General features: G+C 41.1%; 1 protein-coding gene across 1 annotated transcript in view; it reads left to right on the top strand.

The window, feature by feature from the left end:
• SPAG16 (sperm associated antigen 16) overlaps positions 1-15218 on the top strand; it is a 363638-nt gene that overhangs the window by 232373 nt on the left and 116047 nt on the right. The window contains exon 14 of the mRNA XM_030278464.4: positions 10838-10903. Coding sequence (XP_030134324.4) covers positions 10838-10903 — 66 coding nt within the window. The remainder of the gene's footprint in view (positions 1-10837; positions 10904-15218) is intronic.

Below are 15218 nucleotides of genomic sequence, written 5' to 3'. Positions count from 1 at the left end.
ACCATTCCCAGGGTAGAGGAAATAGGAAGAGAAAGAAGTCCCAATATCAGCTTCAGAGTGACAAAAGGCTGTGTTAGAAACGCACCTATTCAATCACTGCATGGAACCAGGGCAGATACTCATGAAAAGAAGCTCCCAGAGGGATTGGGGTAGGAAACATATTAATTAAAGCACTCTTCAAAATAGTGGGTGAAAAAATGCATAACATTTCCACTCCATTTTATGCTATGCTGAGCACTTTTTTGACCTTCAAAGAGTGGATGGAAATGTGGTGTTGAAAGCATTCATACACATGGGGAGTGCAACTCGCTCATTTGCTCTGCAGGTCTTTGTAGGGGGAGAAAGCAGGAGAAATATGACAGTGTTACCATATTTGCAGCTGTAGTTGTTTAGAGCTCAGGCAGACTAACATTAACAAATGATGATAATTAGGCTTGATTTGCATATTAAAATTGTCTTAATTAAACACTGATTCAGTAAACGTTTTAAGGCCGTAATCGATCTTTTGCAGGCGCTCTTGGTTATTTATATGCTCTAATAAAGGCTGGAGGCTTTGTTAATGAGCCCTCCATTTCCTAACTTGTATGTGTCAATGAGATTATTTCACCGACAATTACAGAGCCGGCTGCTGTTAATAACTCACCAAGCCCAAGGCTGCAATTCTTTGTCTGAGGCTCCTTTGGTAAGACCCTGCTGTTTACATCTCCTTGATGCTCAGACAAGGGCCCATGCCACAGCCCTTCCTTTCCTGGGGAAAAATCCCAGGGCAGAGGTTTCACAGGGAGATTTTGTGACTGTAAAATCAAGCTGGAAGTGTCCTGTGAGCTGTTTGAATAATGGATCTAATATTTATACAGCACTGGGCTCAGTTATAATACATTTGGTCCCAGATCTAATCCTGGCAACTCTGACAGGCTGAACTTTGTGAGAAACTTTTTTTAATTTAAGAAGTAATGCAATCATGCTGTAATTTTACAAGAGGCCTCTGAAAAGGCTGCCAGGAGTTTTGTTTCTCTTCAGTGTTGCTGCAGTCTTTTGCCAGGATGTATCTTGGGAAAACAATGCTAAAACAGGTGAAGAGATCTTGCTCTCAGTTGCTAAATGTTGTTATCACCCCTGACAAAAACATTCTGAGAAAATCTCACATTGCTTTGGAATGATTTTTTCAGCATTTTTTTATTATTTGACAGCTTCTTGCACAAGAAGAATTATGTATTTATATACTCTGTATGACTTTTTAATGACATCTGTTTTGATGTGGGGTAAAGATTTTCTAGTTAACCCCTCTACTCCTGCTTCTTTGAAGGTGACTTAAATAGCTGCCTGCTCTGATCCCAAAAGTCCAGTCACCAGTTCTGGTGCCAGTATTGATGAATTAAAAATTATATTTATTTCTATGTCTTTTCAGTCATTAAGTTTATTGGGGAACATTAATAAACTTAACAAAGCTAAACCACTGGAGTATAATTTTAATTATTAAAATAATTATGCTGTGGAGTGACCAATAAGTGCTTTAAAGCAGGTAGGATTTTCAAAATTGGTGTTTTGCCTAATTCTATTTGTATCAGGACTGAATACAGGTTTTTATTTGCAGCAGCAGTGCTATTGCAAAAAATAAAGCTTAGCTATCCAGCAGACTTACTAAAAACAGAACTACTCCCATACTACTCTTGTAATACTTTCTTTTTTCTCTAGAAAATTCTACTGTTAAAAATGTTGGCATGAATTTGATTTCAAATACTTATAGAATTCAGAATTTGAAACTGCAGAAGGTTAGGAATATTTTTGATGGGCTTTTACAATATTTTTTCCCCTTTCCTTTGGAATCTGTAGATGGTGTAAGCAGGATCTGTTGTGCAGAATCTGTGGACAGTGCATTTGTAAGAGCAGATTGCAATGTTTTCTCCTCTTCTACTGGTGATTTTTAAATTTTTATATCTAAAGACTTTTTTTAAACTACACAGGCACTTTTTCTCTTATTTTAATTTTTTTCTTGCAGGGACTTCTTTTCCCAATTAATAACTTCTTCAGTGTTTCCAGCCAAATAGTCTGGATTCTCTTCTCTGATCCTGGTCATTCAGGTCAACAGTGCTGTTCTTCCCAAAGCTGTAGTTGGGAAAAGCAGATCATGGTGAGCAAGTGATGTATTTTCCCCTTCCATTCAGATTTCTTTCTTTGCCAAGCCCTCTTTTTTGGGAAGTCGATTCCAAAAATTCCAAAAATTCTAAAGCTATTCAGCAGTGCTGGTTGGTGGAGGAGTACTGCAGCTGTGTTCTGCTAGGTTTGCCCTTTTTTGTTGTTCTTTTTTTGCTATTTTTTGCTGTGCATCTGCCATTTGAAACCTAGCTGAGATGCATTTGATGCGTGGTGACTGCCAGAACAAAATTCACACTGTGAATGCAGCAGGCTTACAAATTCCTTTATTCCAGTAGAAGTAAACCCTCTCCCAGTGGCTGTAAGACAAGTAAGAACATCGACCTTACTTGCTTATTCTTGATTTATGCTTACTCTTTGAAGGGAAGAAGTCCTTTAACTTTTTCTTTTTCCTTTTTATTTTTTTAAATGTTTGGGCCACCTCCCTAGTCTTACTTAATAAACCTAGTTGTGTATGTCCTGCTTTTGTCTCTATATTGGCTTTTGCAGTTAAAGCCACTTAATTTTTTATTTTCTTCTGCTACAAAAAAGAAATCATTGTTCTGATTGGAGTTTACAGAAGGCAACAATTTGGCATTTTGGCCAAAATTTTGCTTCAGTTTTTAAGAGAACTAAAGCCCTTCAGACTCATATGCAACTTCTCATAGTCAGGTAAGGAGGAAATTATTTCCCACATGTAGTGCTCTCACTTTTTCTTATATATAATTAAATTATGGATTCATTGTTTTATTCTGTCTTCATACAATTTAATTTTCAAGTCCACCAGAAATGATTTTGTATCTTTTCTGTGCTTGGACTACACTTGTAGCTTTTCCAGTTATATTCCACCAGAAGCTTCTGTTCATTTATAATTCATCTTTTTGATCTTTTTTACATTAAAGTAATAGAGCTCGTGGTGTTTAATTTCAGGCAGCCCTAGCAGGTTCCTGTCATTCAGGCATTGCTCTCCTGGAAATGGCTGGTCTGTTTTGCAAAGCAATGGTATGCCAAGTTAATTGAAAGTGCTGCAAAGTTTCTGGGTTAATCTGCAGCTCACATTACTCACTGCAGGATTTCCCTGGCTATCTCTGCCTCTGCACTGCTGATCCTTCCCTCCCTGGAACCCTGAAACTCCCAGAGTCACACTGGACAGGAGGAATGCAGCTCTGGAATTTTGCTCTCCTGCTTCTGGCAGGGTGATGTCTGTTCAGCTACCTTCCAGATCCTTAGGAAGATGCAGCTTCTGCTAATGAGCCCATCTGCCAACACCAACCAGGGCAGTAATACACAGCTCTGCTCTCACTGAAAGAATTTCAGTATCTTGGAGGGATTTCTTTATACTGTTTATTTTCTTGTAGAGGAATGATGGGTCCAGCAAAGGCATTTCTCCCTGCCCCCCCCGCCCCCCACACCTGTCCTGGCGGGGCCATGCAGGTGGGACTGTGCTCCTGTGTGATCTCTTCAGCTGGAGGTGACATTTCTCTGTCTTCACAGAATCAGGTACAAGAAAGGATCTGCTTCCCATAAAACCTTTGTTCTTCCTTATGCAGCTGGAAGTTTGATGTCTCTTACAGGAGTTGAGTGTGGAGAGAATCCCACACGGTCATGTCTGTTTAAATATTGCCTGTGGTTACAGTTTTCTGCAGACTGCAGTACAAAAATCCAAGTGTCAGTAGAAGACAAAAAGATAATTCACTTTCATCTTGAGAACAAAGCTGAACAGAGGAGCTTTTTTCAACTTTTTTAATTCATGAAACATTTATCTTTGAGTCAGGTTATATTATGCTGGCAAGAATATAATCTGTCAGCATTTCTACTATAAACTCCTGTTTTTAAGGTTTTTTAGGAGAGCCTTAGAGGTTCACTTTGAACAGATTTAGCATACAAGGTCTTGGCCTAGAAACATACTTCTCATGCCAATTATGAAATATTAATATGCCTGCATCATTGGTGCAAAAGGTATATTAATGTTACATTCAGGTGAAAGTTCAGACCTACACAAGTGAGGTAATTCAGGAGTCTTCCAAAACAAGGTTAATTAAGTTTTTTTATATATTTAATAGCAGGTGTTACTAAATGTGAAATGAAAGGAAGACTGCTCTGTGATGAAGAGCATGATGTTTGGCTTAGCTGGCAGGCAGAGCTTTCTTTCTAGATTTTATTACCTACCAGATTTAGAAAAATACTGCTTCTCAAGTTTTTAATGTTTCACTGTATGAAAGTTGTTATAGAAGTTCATGCATTTTAAAGAGATCAAAATTCTTTTTCATTTCTTTGGGGAGATGTAGTGAATAATGTTTTTTTTTTAAAAAGAGGCCATCAGCTGATGTGCTTCAGCTTTGGTGCATACACCTGCGTGTGTGAATCCTCATGTAACAGAGCACACAAATAGTGGAAAGTTAATTTTACTTCCCAAAGAAGGGACTACAAAACATCTGAGTAATGCCCTGCTCTAAAATCCAGAAACCTTCTCTGTGTGGTTCTTCCCCCCAGGGTTTATTCCAAGTGATGAGAACAGAAGCAAACTTTGCGCTGAAGGTTCTGTGCTCAAGTTCATGGAGTAAATTCTGTGGTGACAGATGGCAAAACTGTTCTCCAGATTTGCTCGGTGCTCTGACTCAGTGTTCAGTGCTCACTGCACTGATGTGCCCGTGAAGCCTCCGGTGTAACTCAGAGATGGAGGCAGTTCTGCCCTGCTGGGAGTGCAGCCCTGTGGGACAGGATGCAGCAGACCCAGAGTGGTTCTGGCTGCCAGCAGGGCTGGCCTGGGGGGACACACACAGAGCCTGCGATGTGCAGGGGGCTGCTGGAACGAGTTATTAACACAGAATAGCCTGAGCTGGAACCCAGACGGATCATCAACCCAACTCCTGACCCTGCACAGTACACCACAACAATCCCACCCTGTGCATCCTTGGGAGCACTGTCCAGATGCTCCTGGAGCTCTGGCAGCCTCAGGGCTGTGCCCATTCCCTGGGGAGCCTGGGTAGTACCCAGCACCCTCTGGGGAAAGGACCTTCCCCAAATATCCTACCTTTACTCCACTGACACAACTTGAGGATATTCCATTGGGTCCTGTCACTGGTCCCCACAGAGCAGAGATCAGTGTCTTCCCATCCTCCTCCCCTCACAAGGAAGTTTCAGGCCCTGATGAGTCTCCCCTCAGTCTCCTCCATCTGCACAGACCAAGTGCCCTCAGCTATTCCTCACACAGCTTCCCCTCAAGGCCCTTCACCATCTTTGTTGCCCTTTAGATGCTCTCTGATAGCTTAATACCTTTCTTACACTGAGGAACCAAAACTGCCCCCAGCACTGGAGGTGAGGCTGCCCCAGCCCAGAGCAGAGCAGGACAGTCGCCTCCTCAGCCTGGCTGGCTGTGCTGGGCCTGATCCCCCAGGATAGGGCTGCTGCTCCTAGCTCTAGGGCACTGCTGACTCAGATCCAACTGGCCAGGATCCCCAGGTCCCTTTCTGAGCTGCCTCTTTCCAGCATCTCATTTCCCAGTCTGTCCATATACCCAGCATTGCCTCATCCCGGCTGCACTTTCCCTGTTTGAACCCCACATGATTGGTATGGGGTGGGAGAGAAAGCTGCTGTCTTGCAGAGCTAGAAAGGGCAGATATTCTTTAACTCTTTCTTCCAGTTTTTGTGCATATCCCATGAAATGAGTTTTCTCTCTCCTAAAAATGACCTTTTGCTCTCGTGAAGAGATCCAAGTCCCTTTTGATGTCTCCCACTTCATGGCAAACACGCGGACGATTCCCTGTGGCGCGGAGGGACAGCGGAGCCACGGTTCTGCTGGATCTGCTGCATGCCCTGTGGAGCTCCCACCTGCTAGCTGAGGCAGACAGGCCATGTTGTGAATAAGGCATGGGAATGAGAAGAATGCACAGTTTTAATTTTACATTTTACTATGAAAATGGAAACTCTTGTACAGATCCAACAAGGAAGGAGGAGGGTTAGAGCTTCCCAGTGAGTTGGTAGCCAGAAATCACAGTACAGTGAATATTCCCTGCTTTAGCAAAAGTTCAGGTCCAGCCAAGGGAGATTGCAAAGCATTACAGTGTTTGATTTGCTGGGAAAATTCCACCTATGTAGGCTCAGAACTTTCATTTTCTCCCAAATGCAATTAAACCTTTCATGAAGAACTGTTGGGAGGTTTTGTTTGTTTTTAATAAAGAGAATGAGGTGAACATTTCCACAGCTGAGTGCTTCATGGTTTGAACACTTTTCTCAGTTTAGTCCTTCTGAATGAACATTATTTGTTTGAGTTAATTTCTAAATGAACCAAGAAATTACAAATAAATTTCCTATCTGAACACTGTTTAGATAAATCTCATACTCAAATGTTGTTATCTAAAAGCTCATATCAAACTCATAATTACCTGTTGTGACTAGGATATTACACTCAGCTTGATCTAATGCATTTGTTATCTTGATTCTGGACCTGCAAAGTGAGTTTGTTCGTATCAGATGTTCATGTACAGCAAGGCATTCAAAATCCAGTAAAAAAGCCAAAAGAGCAGAGTTTGAGAAACATTAATAGCTTTCAAATGGCACCCTACTGGTTTTGGCTGTGTGTTTTCTCCAGAGGTGCATGCAATATGGCTTGTTGAGTTTGGGAGCTTTATTTTGTTGCTCTTGAAATGGTAATTAAAACAAGTATAGGAAGATTCAGCTGCTGTGTTACATAGTTAAAGGTGAAACTTAATTATTGCAATGCAAAGAAGCAAATTAATTATGATTGTCTTCAGACTGTCTTGTCTTAGCCTGGTGTTCCTGTATCTGTATGGATACACAGTAGGGAGGATTTACAACATAATTTTACTATTGATTCCCAAATCTTGGGCTTTTATCCTTTGAAAATAGGAACAAAAAATAATTTGAATTTAGAAACCTTGTTTAACTACTTTTGCAGCAGGATTACTGCTTGCAGATCCCTAGCTCCAAAGATCAGGCTGCTTTTCCATGAAACCAGATTTCATTCTAACAAAGGAATGTTTTCACTCTTGGGAGTCTTTTAGGTAGCTCCAGTCCAAGGCAGGCAATTAATGCCTGTGTTCAGTGGAAGCTGAAGCGTTGATTGGCTCCACAGCATAATGCCAGGGTGTTTCTAACCACTGATTCTAATTTCTGGGTTTCAGACTGGAAAATTATATGTGTGTGTGCATGTGGGGATAATAAGTAAAAACCTCCAAAATCTCAACAATAAAGAATACTTCATATTTTGTTTTCTTTGAATGTTGCTGTTATCGATGTATCTCCTGCAGAGGAAGACTGTATGATTATTAATGTAATTGACAATAGCTCAAGGAGGGAATGAAGCGCAGACTTCCTCCATTAATATTTCAGTCCAGACTCAGCTGACATTAATAATGTATTTTCCATGATTTATACTGCTGGCGTGTCCAATGCAATGAGACTGGCTAGACCATGGGTTAAAGGTGGGGGAGATGGGCCTTTCTCCCATTTCAGAGTTCTGCTCTGGTGTTTTGTTGCTGGTCCTGCTCTCAGTTTGGGATTGTTCCCTCTAAAAGGGGTGATGGTCAATGAGACCTTCAGGCTACAGCAAAGCACCATAATTTTCCCCAAACTAAGAACTGTCTTAATGTCAATCACCTTCTTTTTCCCTGCTGTTTTCCTTGTGACACAGGGCCCAAATGTTTGTTCTTGCTTAACTTGAACTTTAAAGAAATTTATTGAAATAGCAGATGCACCCAGGTTGCAACTGAGCCCTGTTCAGTTCCACACTGCATGAAGCACTGGTGGTGCTATAGTGGATTATTTTATAATTAAAGCCTGAAAAGCAGAATGCATATGCAAAAGAGATTTCATTAACTTACTGCTGAGCTGTTGGTGCTGAAAGCTCAGTGCTAACTTGAATTCTAGTCCACAGAATATCTATCACTATTTGGTATTGCAACCAAGTAGTGGCTTTCCAGATTTGTTTTTATGTTTGCAAATCTCAGATTTCCCAGTGTTGGTAGAAAAGACCCGAGCTGTGCACTGAATAAAGTGGCACTTTGGAAATTAAGTTTTGATAGTATTGAGAAACACTTTGCAGAACCATTGCCTTTGTCTGACTTCTATTATCATTATTATTACTTTTATTAAAATCCTTTTCAGAGGGCTTATACTGAATTGACTTAAGGAGGGAAAGCTGAAAGTTAACATGCATTTTGTGCAGTAACCATGTGGTTTTCTTTTTTCCCACAGGTTTGTGACAGCATGCTTTTTCTGTGTTTGTGGAAAGGTTACTGTGTGTGTATTGGTATTTGAGGTTGTCTGAGGGTAAATACTACACCCTGCTGAGCAGCAGCAGTTATTTTACAAGGGCTACTTTTTACATGCAAAACATGCACCAGCGCTTGGTTTGTTACCATGGGCTGGGTGCAATCGATATTGCTGCTGGGCCACAAGGTACATCTCATGTCCTTGACATTTTTTCTCACTAGACTGCTTATGGTTATCTTTGTCTCCTATCCTGTTACCTTTATCAAATTAAACTGCCTGTCAGTCTTAGGGAATTTTGTGTAATCACATTTCTATTCCAGCAGTGAATTTGTAATTATTAAAGTTTTCCTTGTATTGGCATTCATTGGTTCATGTTTTATTACTTAGAAATCACAGAATTATGGAATCTGCTGGGCTGGAAGGGATCCACTGGGATCATCAATCCAGCTCCTAGTCCTGCACAGACACCCCAACAATCCCACCCTGTCCCTTGGGCTCCGGCAACTTTGGGGCTGTGCCCATTCCCTGGAGATCCTGTTGAGTGCCCCAGACCCTCTGGGGGAAGAAACTTTTCCTGATATCCAGTCTATATCTAATATCTAACCTACAAACATGCAGGGGTTTTGGAGTTGGTTTTTTAGCACTCTTTCCCTTTGTGACTCTGTTTAAAACCACAGAGGACTCAAGAACTGTGCTCTGGTAACCTTTTTTGCTTAAGGTGGATGGTGTGCTCTTTAAATACAGAGCTTTTAATAGTTCAGAGCCTTTTTCTCTTGTTGCCTTGCAATCCTTTTATGGGAATAATACCAATTTCCTAGTATGATCACAACAGCCATGTGGCCTTGGACAGAAACGACTTCAACAGAGAGGTAAATGACAAATACAATGAGATACAAAATGGTACTTGCCAAAGTTGTCTGCTCCCTCCTTTGGGTGACATTTTTTTAAACAAAAAGAATTCAGTGCAGCATTAAATGCTGGGCTTTATCAGAGATTTGTATTCTAATGCCATATGAGCAAGACTGGGAAGAGCCTCCTTGGTCTCCAAGTCCAGGCAAAAGATCACATACAGGAGAAGGTCATTTATTTCCAGGCTTTTCAAGCAGCCTCTTATAGTAATGAGATTTTTTTTTATCCCCACTACTTGGAGTGGAGTACGTTTTTGTATCTCTCTGTTCAAGAACTGTCTTCTAATTTTCCACTGGAATTTATCTGCAGATAATGAATCCCCATATGTTCCTGCATCAGCTCTGCTCTTCAGCCTCAATAGCTCCTTTCCCTCTTTGCTCTTAACCCCTGAGATATTTACAACAACAATGTAATCCTCTTCAACTGCTGCTTTGTTGGGCTGAGTTCTCCTAAGTGGTTCAGAGACATAATATGAACCACAGAGCATTATCGGGGAGCGTCCCTCCAGAATTACTTTGTGGTCAAAGCTCATTAACTGCTTTCTGAAAGGGCTTGTTGCAAACAGTGAGAATATGCTGCTAGACATGCTGATGATAAAATGTAAATTTTGTCAGTGAAAAAGAGAATTTAAATTTCTTATGTCAGAGTAGGAGTGATTTTTTTTTTTTTTTTAATCAGGAAAGTAAAATGGGATTAAGCTGATGATATAAACTCCAAAAGCATAACAGACGTACAGTTAACCTATGTTACCCCTGCTCCTGTGAGACTGATCCAAGATCAGGATAAGCAGTCAAATTTCAGATCTTGTGGTTGGGTTTTTTCAACTCTCCAGAAAAATGCAACAAATTGTCTTCCAATTGCAGTGTTAATAAAAGCTTTCTTAGAGGGAAAATTTGTTCTTCAGCATATGATTGCACTGCTCCAAGCTGGACTTCACTTTTAACAGGAAGTATTTTTTAACCCATGAAGCCAGTGCTTTCTATGAAAACAGAGAAGTGCATCTCTTATCAATATCCCTGAAGATTTCAGGGTTTTTTAGCAGGAGGTAGTGTGGTTGGATGGCTCCTGTACTGGGAGAACAAGCTAGATATCAATGATGACATCTGACATATGTTACTGCTCTATGTAGGTCATCTATGGCCTAATGTGGGAGATGACAAAAGATAATTAATTTTGATTTCATGCCTGTGATTCCTTAAGGAAACCTTAGTTGGTGCATGTGGAATATCGAGGCATGTACTGACTCACTGCCTGAGAGGAAGAGCTGAGTGGTTTGGAAGGAGCAGTTCCACCTTGTAATTGCAGCCCTCCAGCCAGGGAGATGGTTTGACTTGGGGAAACCACTTTTCTGCTGGTTACTATGTGAAGTAAGGAGATAGATCCTTAGTAGTAGTACAAAATGTGTTCCTGTTCTAGCAACCAGGAGCTGGCTTTGTATCACACAGTGTGTCTTGATTTTCACACAGCCATAACATCAAGGTCTTTCTGTTTACACCAAGGCTATAGAATAACTTACATTGCTGTAACTTATTTAAATGCTGTCTGTTTATTTCTTTCCTAGGGTCTTCGTGTTTACACATTCCAGGGTCACGTACATTCCTGTAATCATGCTACATTCAACAGGAAGGTAAGTTCTGCATGCAAATTTCCTTTTTTTCTTCCCTTTAACCATCATGTTCCTTGCTCTGACCCACACTGTCCTGCTCCTTGGTGACACAGAGACCTCTGGGGCTGGATTCAGAATCAGTGGTGGCTCAGTGGCCCCACCTGCCAGCCAGACCAGAGCCTCAGTGCCTGTTACAATAGAGCTGCCCCCTCCTTGCTGCTCCCTCCTTCTTCAGTGCATGATGTCTAAACCATTCTCCTCTGTTGGCATCATTGACTACTTTATTTAAATGAATATTTTTGTTGGGTTTCTTTCCCTGGCTGGTTAATTTATAGCTGTTGTCTGAAAGGAGCCTTTTTGACTGGGATTGGTGACAGACTGCTTTCTGAATGACGGACAACTTTGGAAGGGGAGGAATTTCTCCCAAATGGCTCTTAGAGGCCATATGAAATACTCTGAAATGACCCAAACATTTGTGATGTATGATTCCTGTAACTCTCTTGGCCACACTGCTCTTTAAAGCTGGTGTGGAAGTGCTGAGGCATGTGCTAGCTTCTGCTGCCACAAGCAGCCTTTTTTCTCATAGACCATCTTTCCTGAAAAGTAACTTTGTGGTGCTCCCCGTGCTCCCACTGACACCTTCATTACAGGAAGAGCAAGGTACTAATTTTTCCTGCAGGAGATCCTGAATATTCTCCTCTTGCTCAGTATCAGCTGCTGCTTTGCCAACTGCTCTGTGTATTTGTAGGGCAAACCCCAGGGGCTGGCACAGCAGAAGGTATGGGATAAACTGATGTCAGGGAGGGAAATAAAAATTCCCAAGGCATCTTAATTCTTTCTTGGCTTGGCCATGTGCATCTGTCTGTATTTGATGGACACAACCTGCCTCTCAGTGCCCTGAGACACCGTGGTGGGGAACAGAGAGTGTTTAATAGGATGCCTCAGTTTGAAAAGATAGGTGTCTGCTAAGGAAGGCAGGAGCCTCCCCTGGAACAGAGAATGTTCCAAATTATTATGCTCCCCTCCTTCCAAGTTATTATGATTTTGAAATTAAGGGGCTCTCAGGCAACGATATGGGAGTAGGAATAACATTTCTTTTTTAGGGAAGAAGATAAAAAAAAAATAAAATACTGCAGTAATACAAAACAACATGCCAGAGTCAGAACATGCCCTGTCCCCCTGTGGGTCAGGGAGGTGGCAGCAGTCCCATGCCATGGTGGCTCAGCCCTCCTGCAGTGCCAGCTGTGCTTCTGCTGGAGCAGGATCCTGCACAAGGGGGGAGTTTTCCTCTGGAGCTCCAGGGCTGATGGAGACGGGCCTGGGCTCCTCTGGGAATGCAGTGGGGAAGAAAGCTGCTCCTCTGGGAATGCAGTGGGAAGAAAGCTGCTCCTCTGGGAATGCAGTGGGAAGAAAGCTGCTCCTCTGGGAATGCAGTGGGGAAGAAAGCTGCTCCTCTGGGAATGCAGTGGGAAGAAAGCTGCTCCTCTGGGAATGCAGTGGGAAGAAAGCTGCTCCTCTGGGAATGCAGTGGGCAAAGGCTGCTGCGGGGTTCCACAAGTCAGATTGTATCCAGGTAGGAATGCTTGGCTCCTCCCCTAGGCAGAGCATCTCCCAGTGGGATGATGGAATTTTATCAGCCATACAGGGACACTCACTGGCCATGAACAGAAGAGATCTCCTGGAGAGAGGATTGGTTGTGGGAGAGATAAAGAAACCTGCCCCATGAACAGCAGAGAACTGCCCCAGCTCTAATAGATGGCAAATAAAATCATACATCTTACAACCTAGGACACAGGAGCAAGCATGACAAGGGAAATACTGTAGGGATACCACAGCACTGTCCTTAATGTGGGTATTAATTCACAAAGGGCCTCATGTGACCTCTAATGATTAACATGAAAGGCCATGTGTTGATAACCTTCCAGACAAGCATGGAGTTTTGATAAGGAATATTACAGTTGGCATTGATGCTAGACTAAAATCATTGGTTGACATTCTCAGTGATTGAATTAATAAAAATGGAAATATTTGGTGCAGCGTTGGTGCAGTGAGTGAGGAATATAACTTCAGAAGCTGTGACTGCAGTTGTATAAGGTAATTCTGCTAGTGAAAAATTAAGTAGTGGTCCTGAGTTGTACAAGTAACAGTTGTCCCACGGCTGGCTAGCAAAGCAAGTGCTATGTTTCAGCCAAATATAGCACTTGAGAACTATTTTCTTACACTCTAGTGCTTGCTTATCGAAAAGATTAAAATACTCCAACCTAAGCAAGCTGATTAAGGTGTTCTGAGTGTCAATATTTTCATTTAAAAATGCATATTTTATGAGGAAAAATGTTTTTACAGAAACAGTCATATTTTCAGTAATACTTTCATAGAAAAGATTTTGGACATTGATCGTGGACTGTTTGGACAAAGTTCAACATTACTTCCAGAGTGTCCAACCTAATGCTTATACCTGGCCCAGGAAGTCTACAATGCCAAAACTGAAGGCAGATTGCTGAAAAGTCCCTACTTAGATTTTTTTTTTTTTTTTTTTCTGTGTTTTCTCATATTCTAATGTCATGGTTCTGCACATCCCCTGCTTTGCCAGTGGTGTTGCCAACATGGTCACACTCTGTGGGTACGGAGCTGTAATGGTGAGAGATCCCAAGGGACTGACTCCTTTTTCTGCTTGGACATAGGTCAGTTTGAGTGGGCTCCTACTTCACTTCAGTGGGCTTGTGGTAATCCTGTCTCAGGCTGCTTGATGACAAAAGAAGTTAAAAAAAAAATTCTAATTACACAAGAGCAAGGAATAAATTTTCTGGTTAGATCAGAAAGCCATTCAGGCAGTATGTCCAAATATTAAGGGGTAGTTTTGGGGAAGAGTATTGTGTGAAGAAGAAGCTAAAAAAGAACAAGGCATTTATACAAATTGAATAAATCCTCATTAAACTGTGTGAAGCTGACTAAATCTGAGTTATTTACTACGCCATGCTTCTGAAACTGTAGTTAATAGTTTTGGGGTTTTTTTTGTTGTTGTTGTTAAGTGGTAGGTTTGCAGCCAGAACTCTTACTAGTTCTGAGATTTCCTAATTAGCCTGTTCTCTATGGAACAGAGCTGCCAGCTTGGCACCTGGAATGTGCCCATTTGTTGGGTCCTGCCGTGCTGGGACACAGGAGTCACAGTGCCCCACAAAAACCTCTGCTCTTGTGATTATGTCAGGACATAACAGATAACACTTTCAGCAGCATTTAAATCCTGTGGTTTTCCATGTTGGTTTTCCGCCTGTGAAGCGTTTGATAAAGTTTGAGCAAAATTCACATAGCTGATTTTGAATTGGGGCTATAAAAAAATGCACCTTTCCTCCAAAAAGTTACTGTTACCATCCCTTTTAGTACACAGTAACTTGGTAGAGAAAAATGTTTTAATAATTTATTTTGCACTGGGGTATGGCCTAAGCAGCATTTCAGATAAGCTCTGTACCTGCTTTGCAATGGTAAATCACCTCTGCTAATGAAGTATAAAGACTACAGATGCTTGGTTGAGTCACAAATTTAAAGTAGAACAAGGTTTGCTCCCTAATGTGTGTGTATGTATGTGTTTGTGTCCAAATAAAAGTATGCCAAGTGTCTGCCATGCTGTGTTTGTGTCATATCTGTAGGTTTAGGAATCATTACAGTGGTTATCAAGTTTCCCTAAAATAAAAAAAAAAAAAAAGTATTTTTAGAATTACTGGTTATATTAGGAAAATCTAAAAGACTATAAAAATATGCTTGAGAACAACTACTCAATTTTACCTCCCCACGCTAAAATGCAAGCAGCATCTAGGTCATTCCTCCATTGATTTACGGAAGGGCAAATAATGTCAGAAGTTTTTAAACAAACAAAAAAAAATTTCAATTTTGTTTACCTCTTCAGCAGTCCAGTTGGATGTCAGCTACCATTTAGCTGGGCCAATAATATTGATATTTGATGTCAGTTCTTATTCATTACTGCACCCAAATGATGCAAAAGTCAGATCTCTCAGATGTTTCTATGGATAGCCAGATAAAGCCAGGGATGTCTGACTGCATCTAACAGACACAAACAAGAAAAGAAGAGAATACAAAATCAAAAACCTATCTGGTCCTATTGTTATTTATGTATTCAAAGTGTTCACCTCTTTGCATAAACTCAAAGCCAGTTGCTTACAAAGGTTACCCAGTAATATCAAACATGTTCAATTATACATGCAAAAGGGCTAATAGGCTCTTCCTCTGGTTTATTTCTGTCTCCATGCGTAAGAAATATAATTACAGAACCGAATTACATTTTAAGTACAGATTTTTATTATCATTAGTTAACCATTTTCAG

The sequence above is a fragment of the Taeniopygia guttata genome, chromosome 7, assembly GCF_048771995.1.
Source record: "Taeniopygia guttata chromosome 7, bTaeGut7.mat, whole genome shotgun sequence".
NCBI lineage: Eukaryota > Metazoa > Chordata > Aves > Passeriformes > Estrildidae > Taeniopygia > Taeniopygia guttata.
The sequence above is the reverse complement of the archived record's forward strand: the minus strand, read 5'-3'. Positions and strand labels throughout refer to the sequence as shown.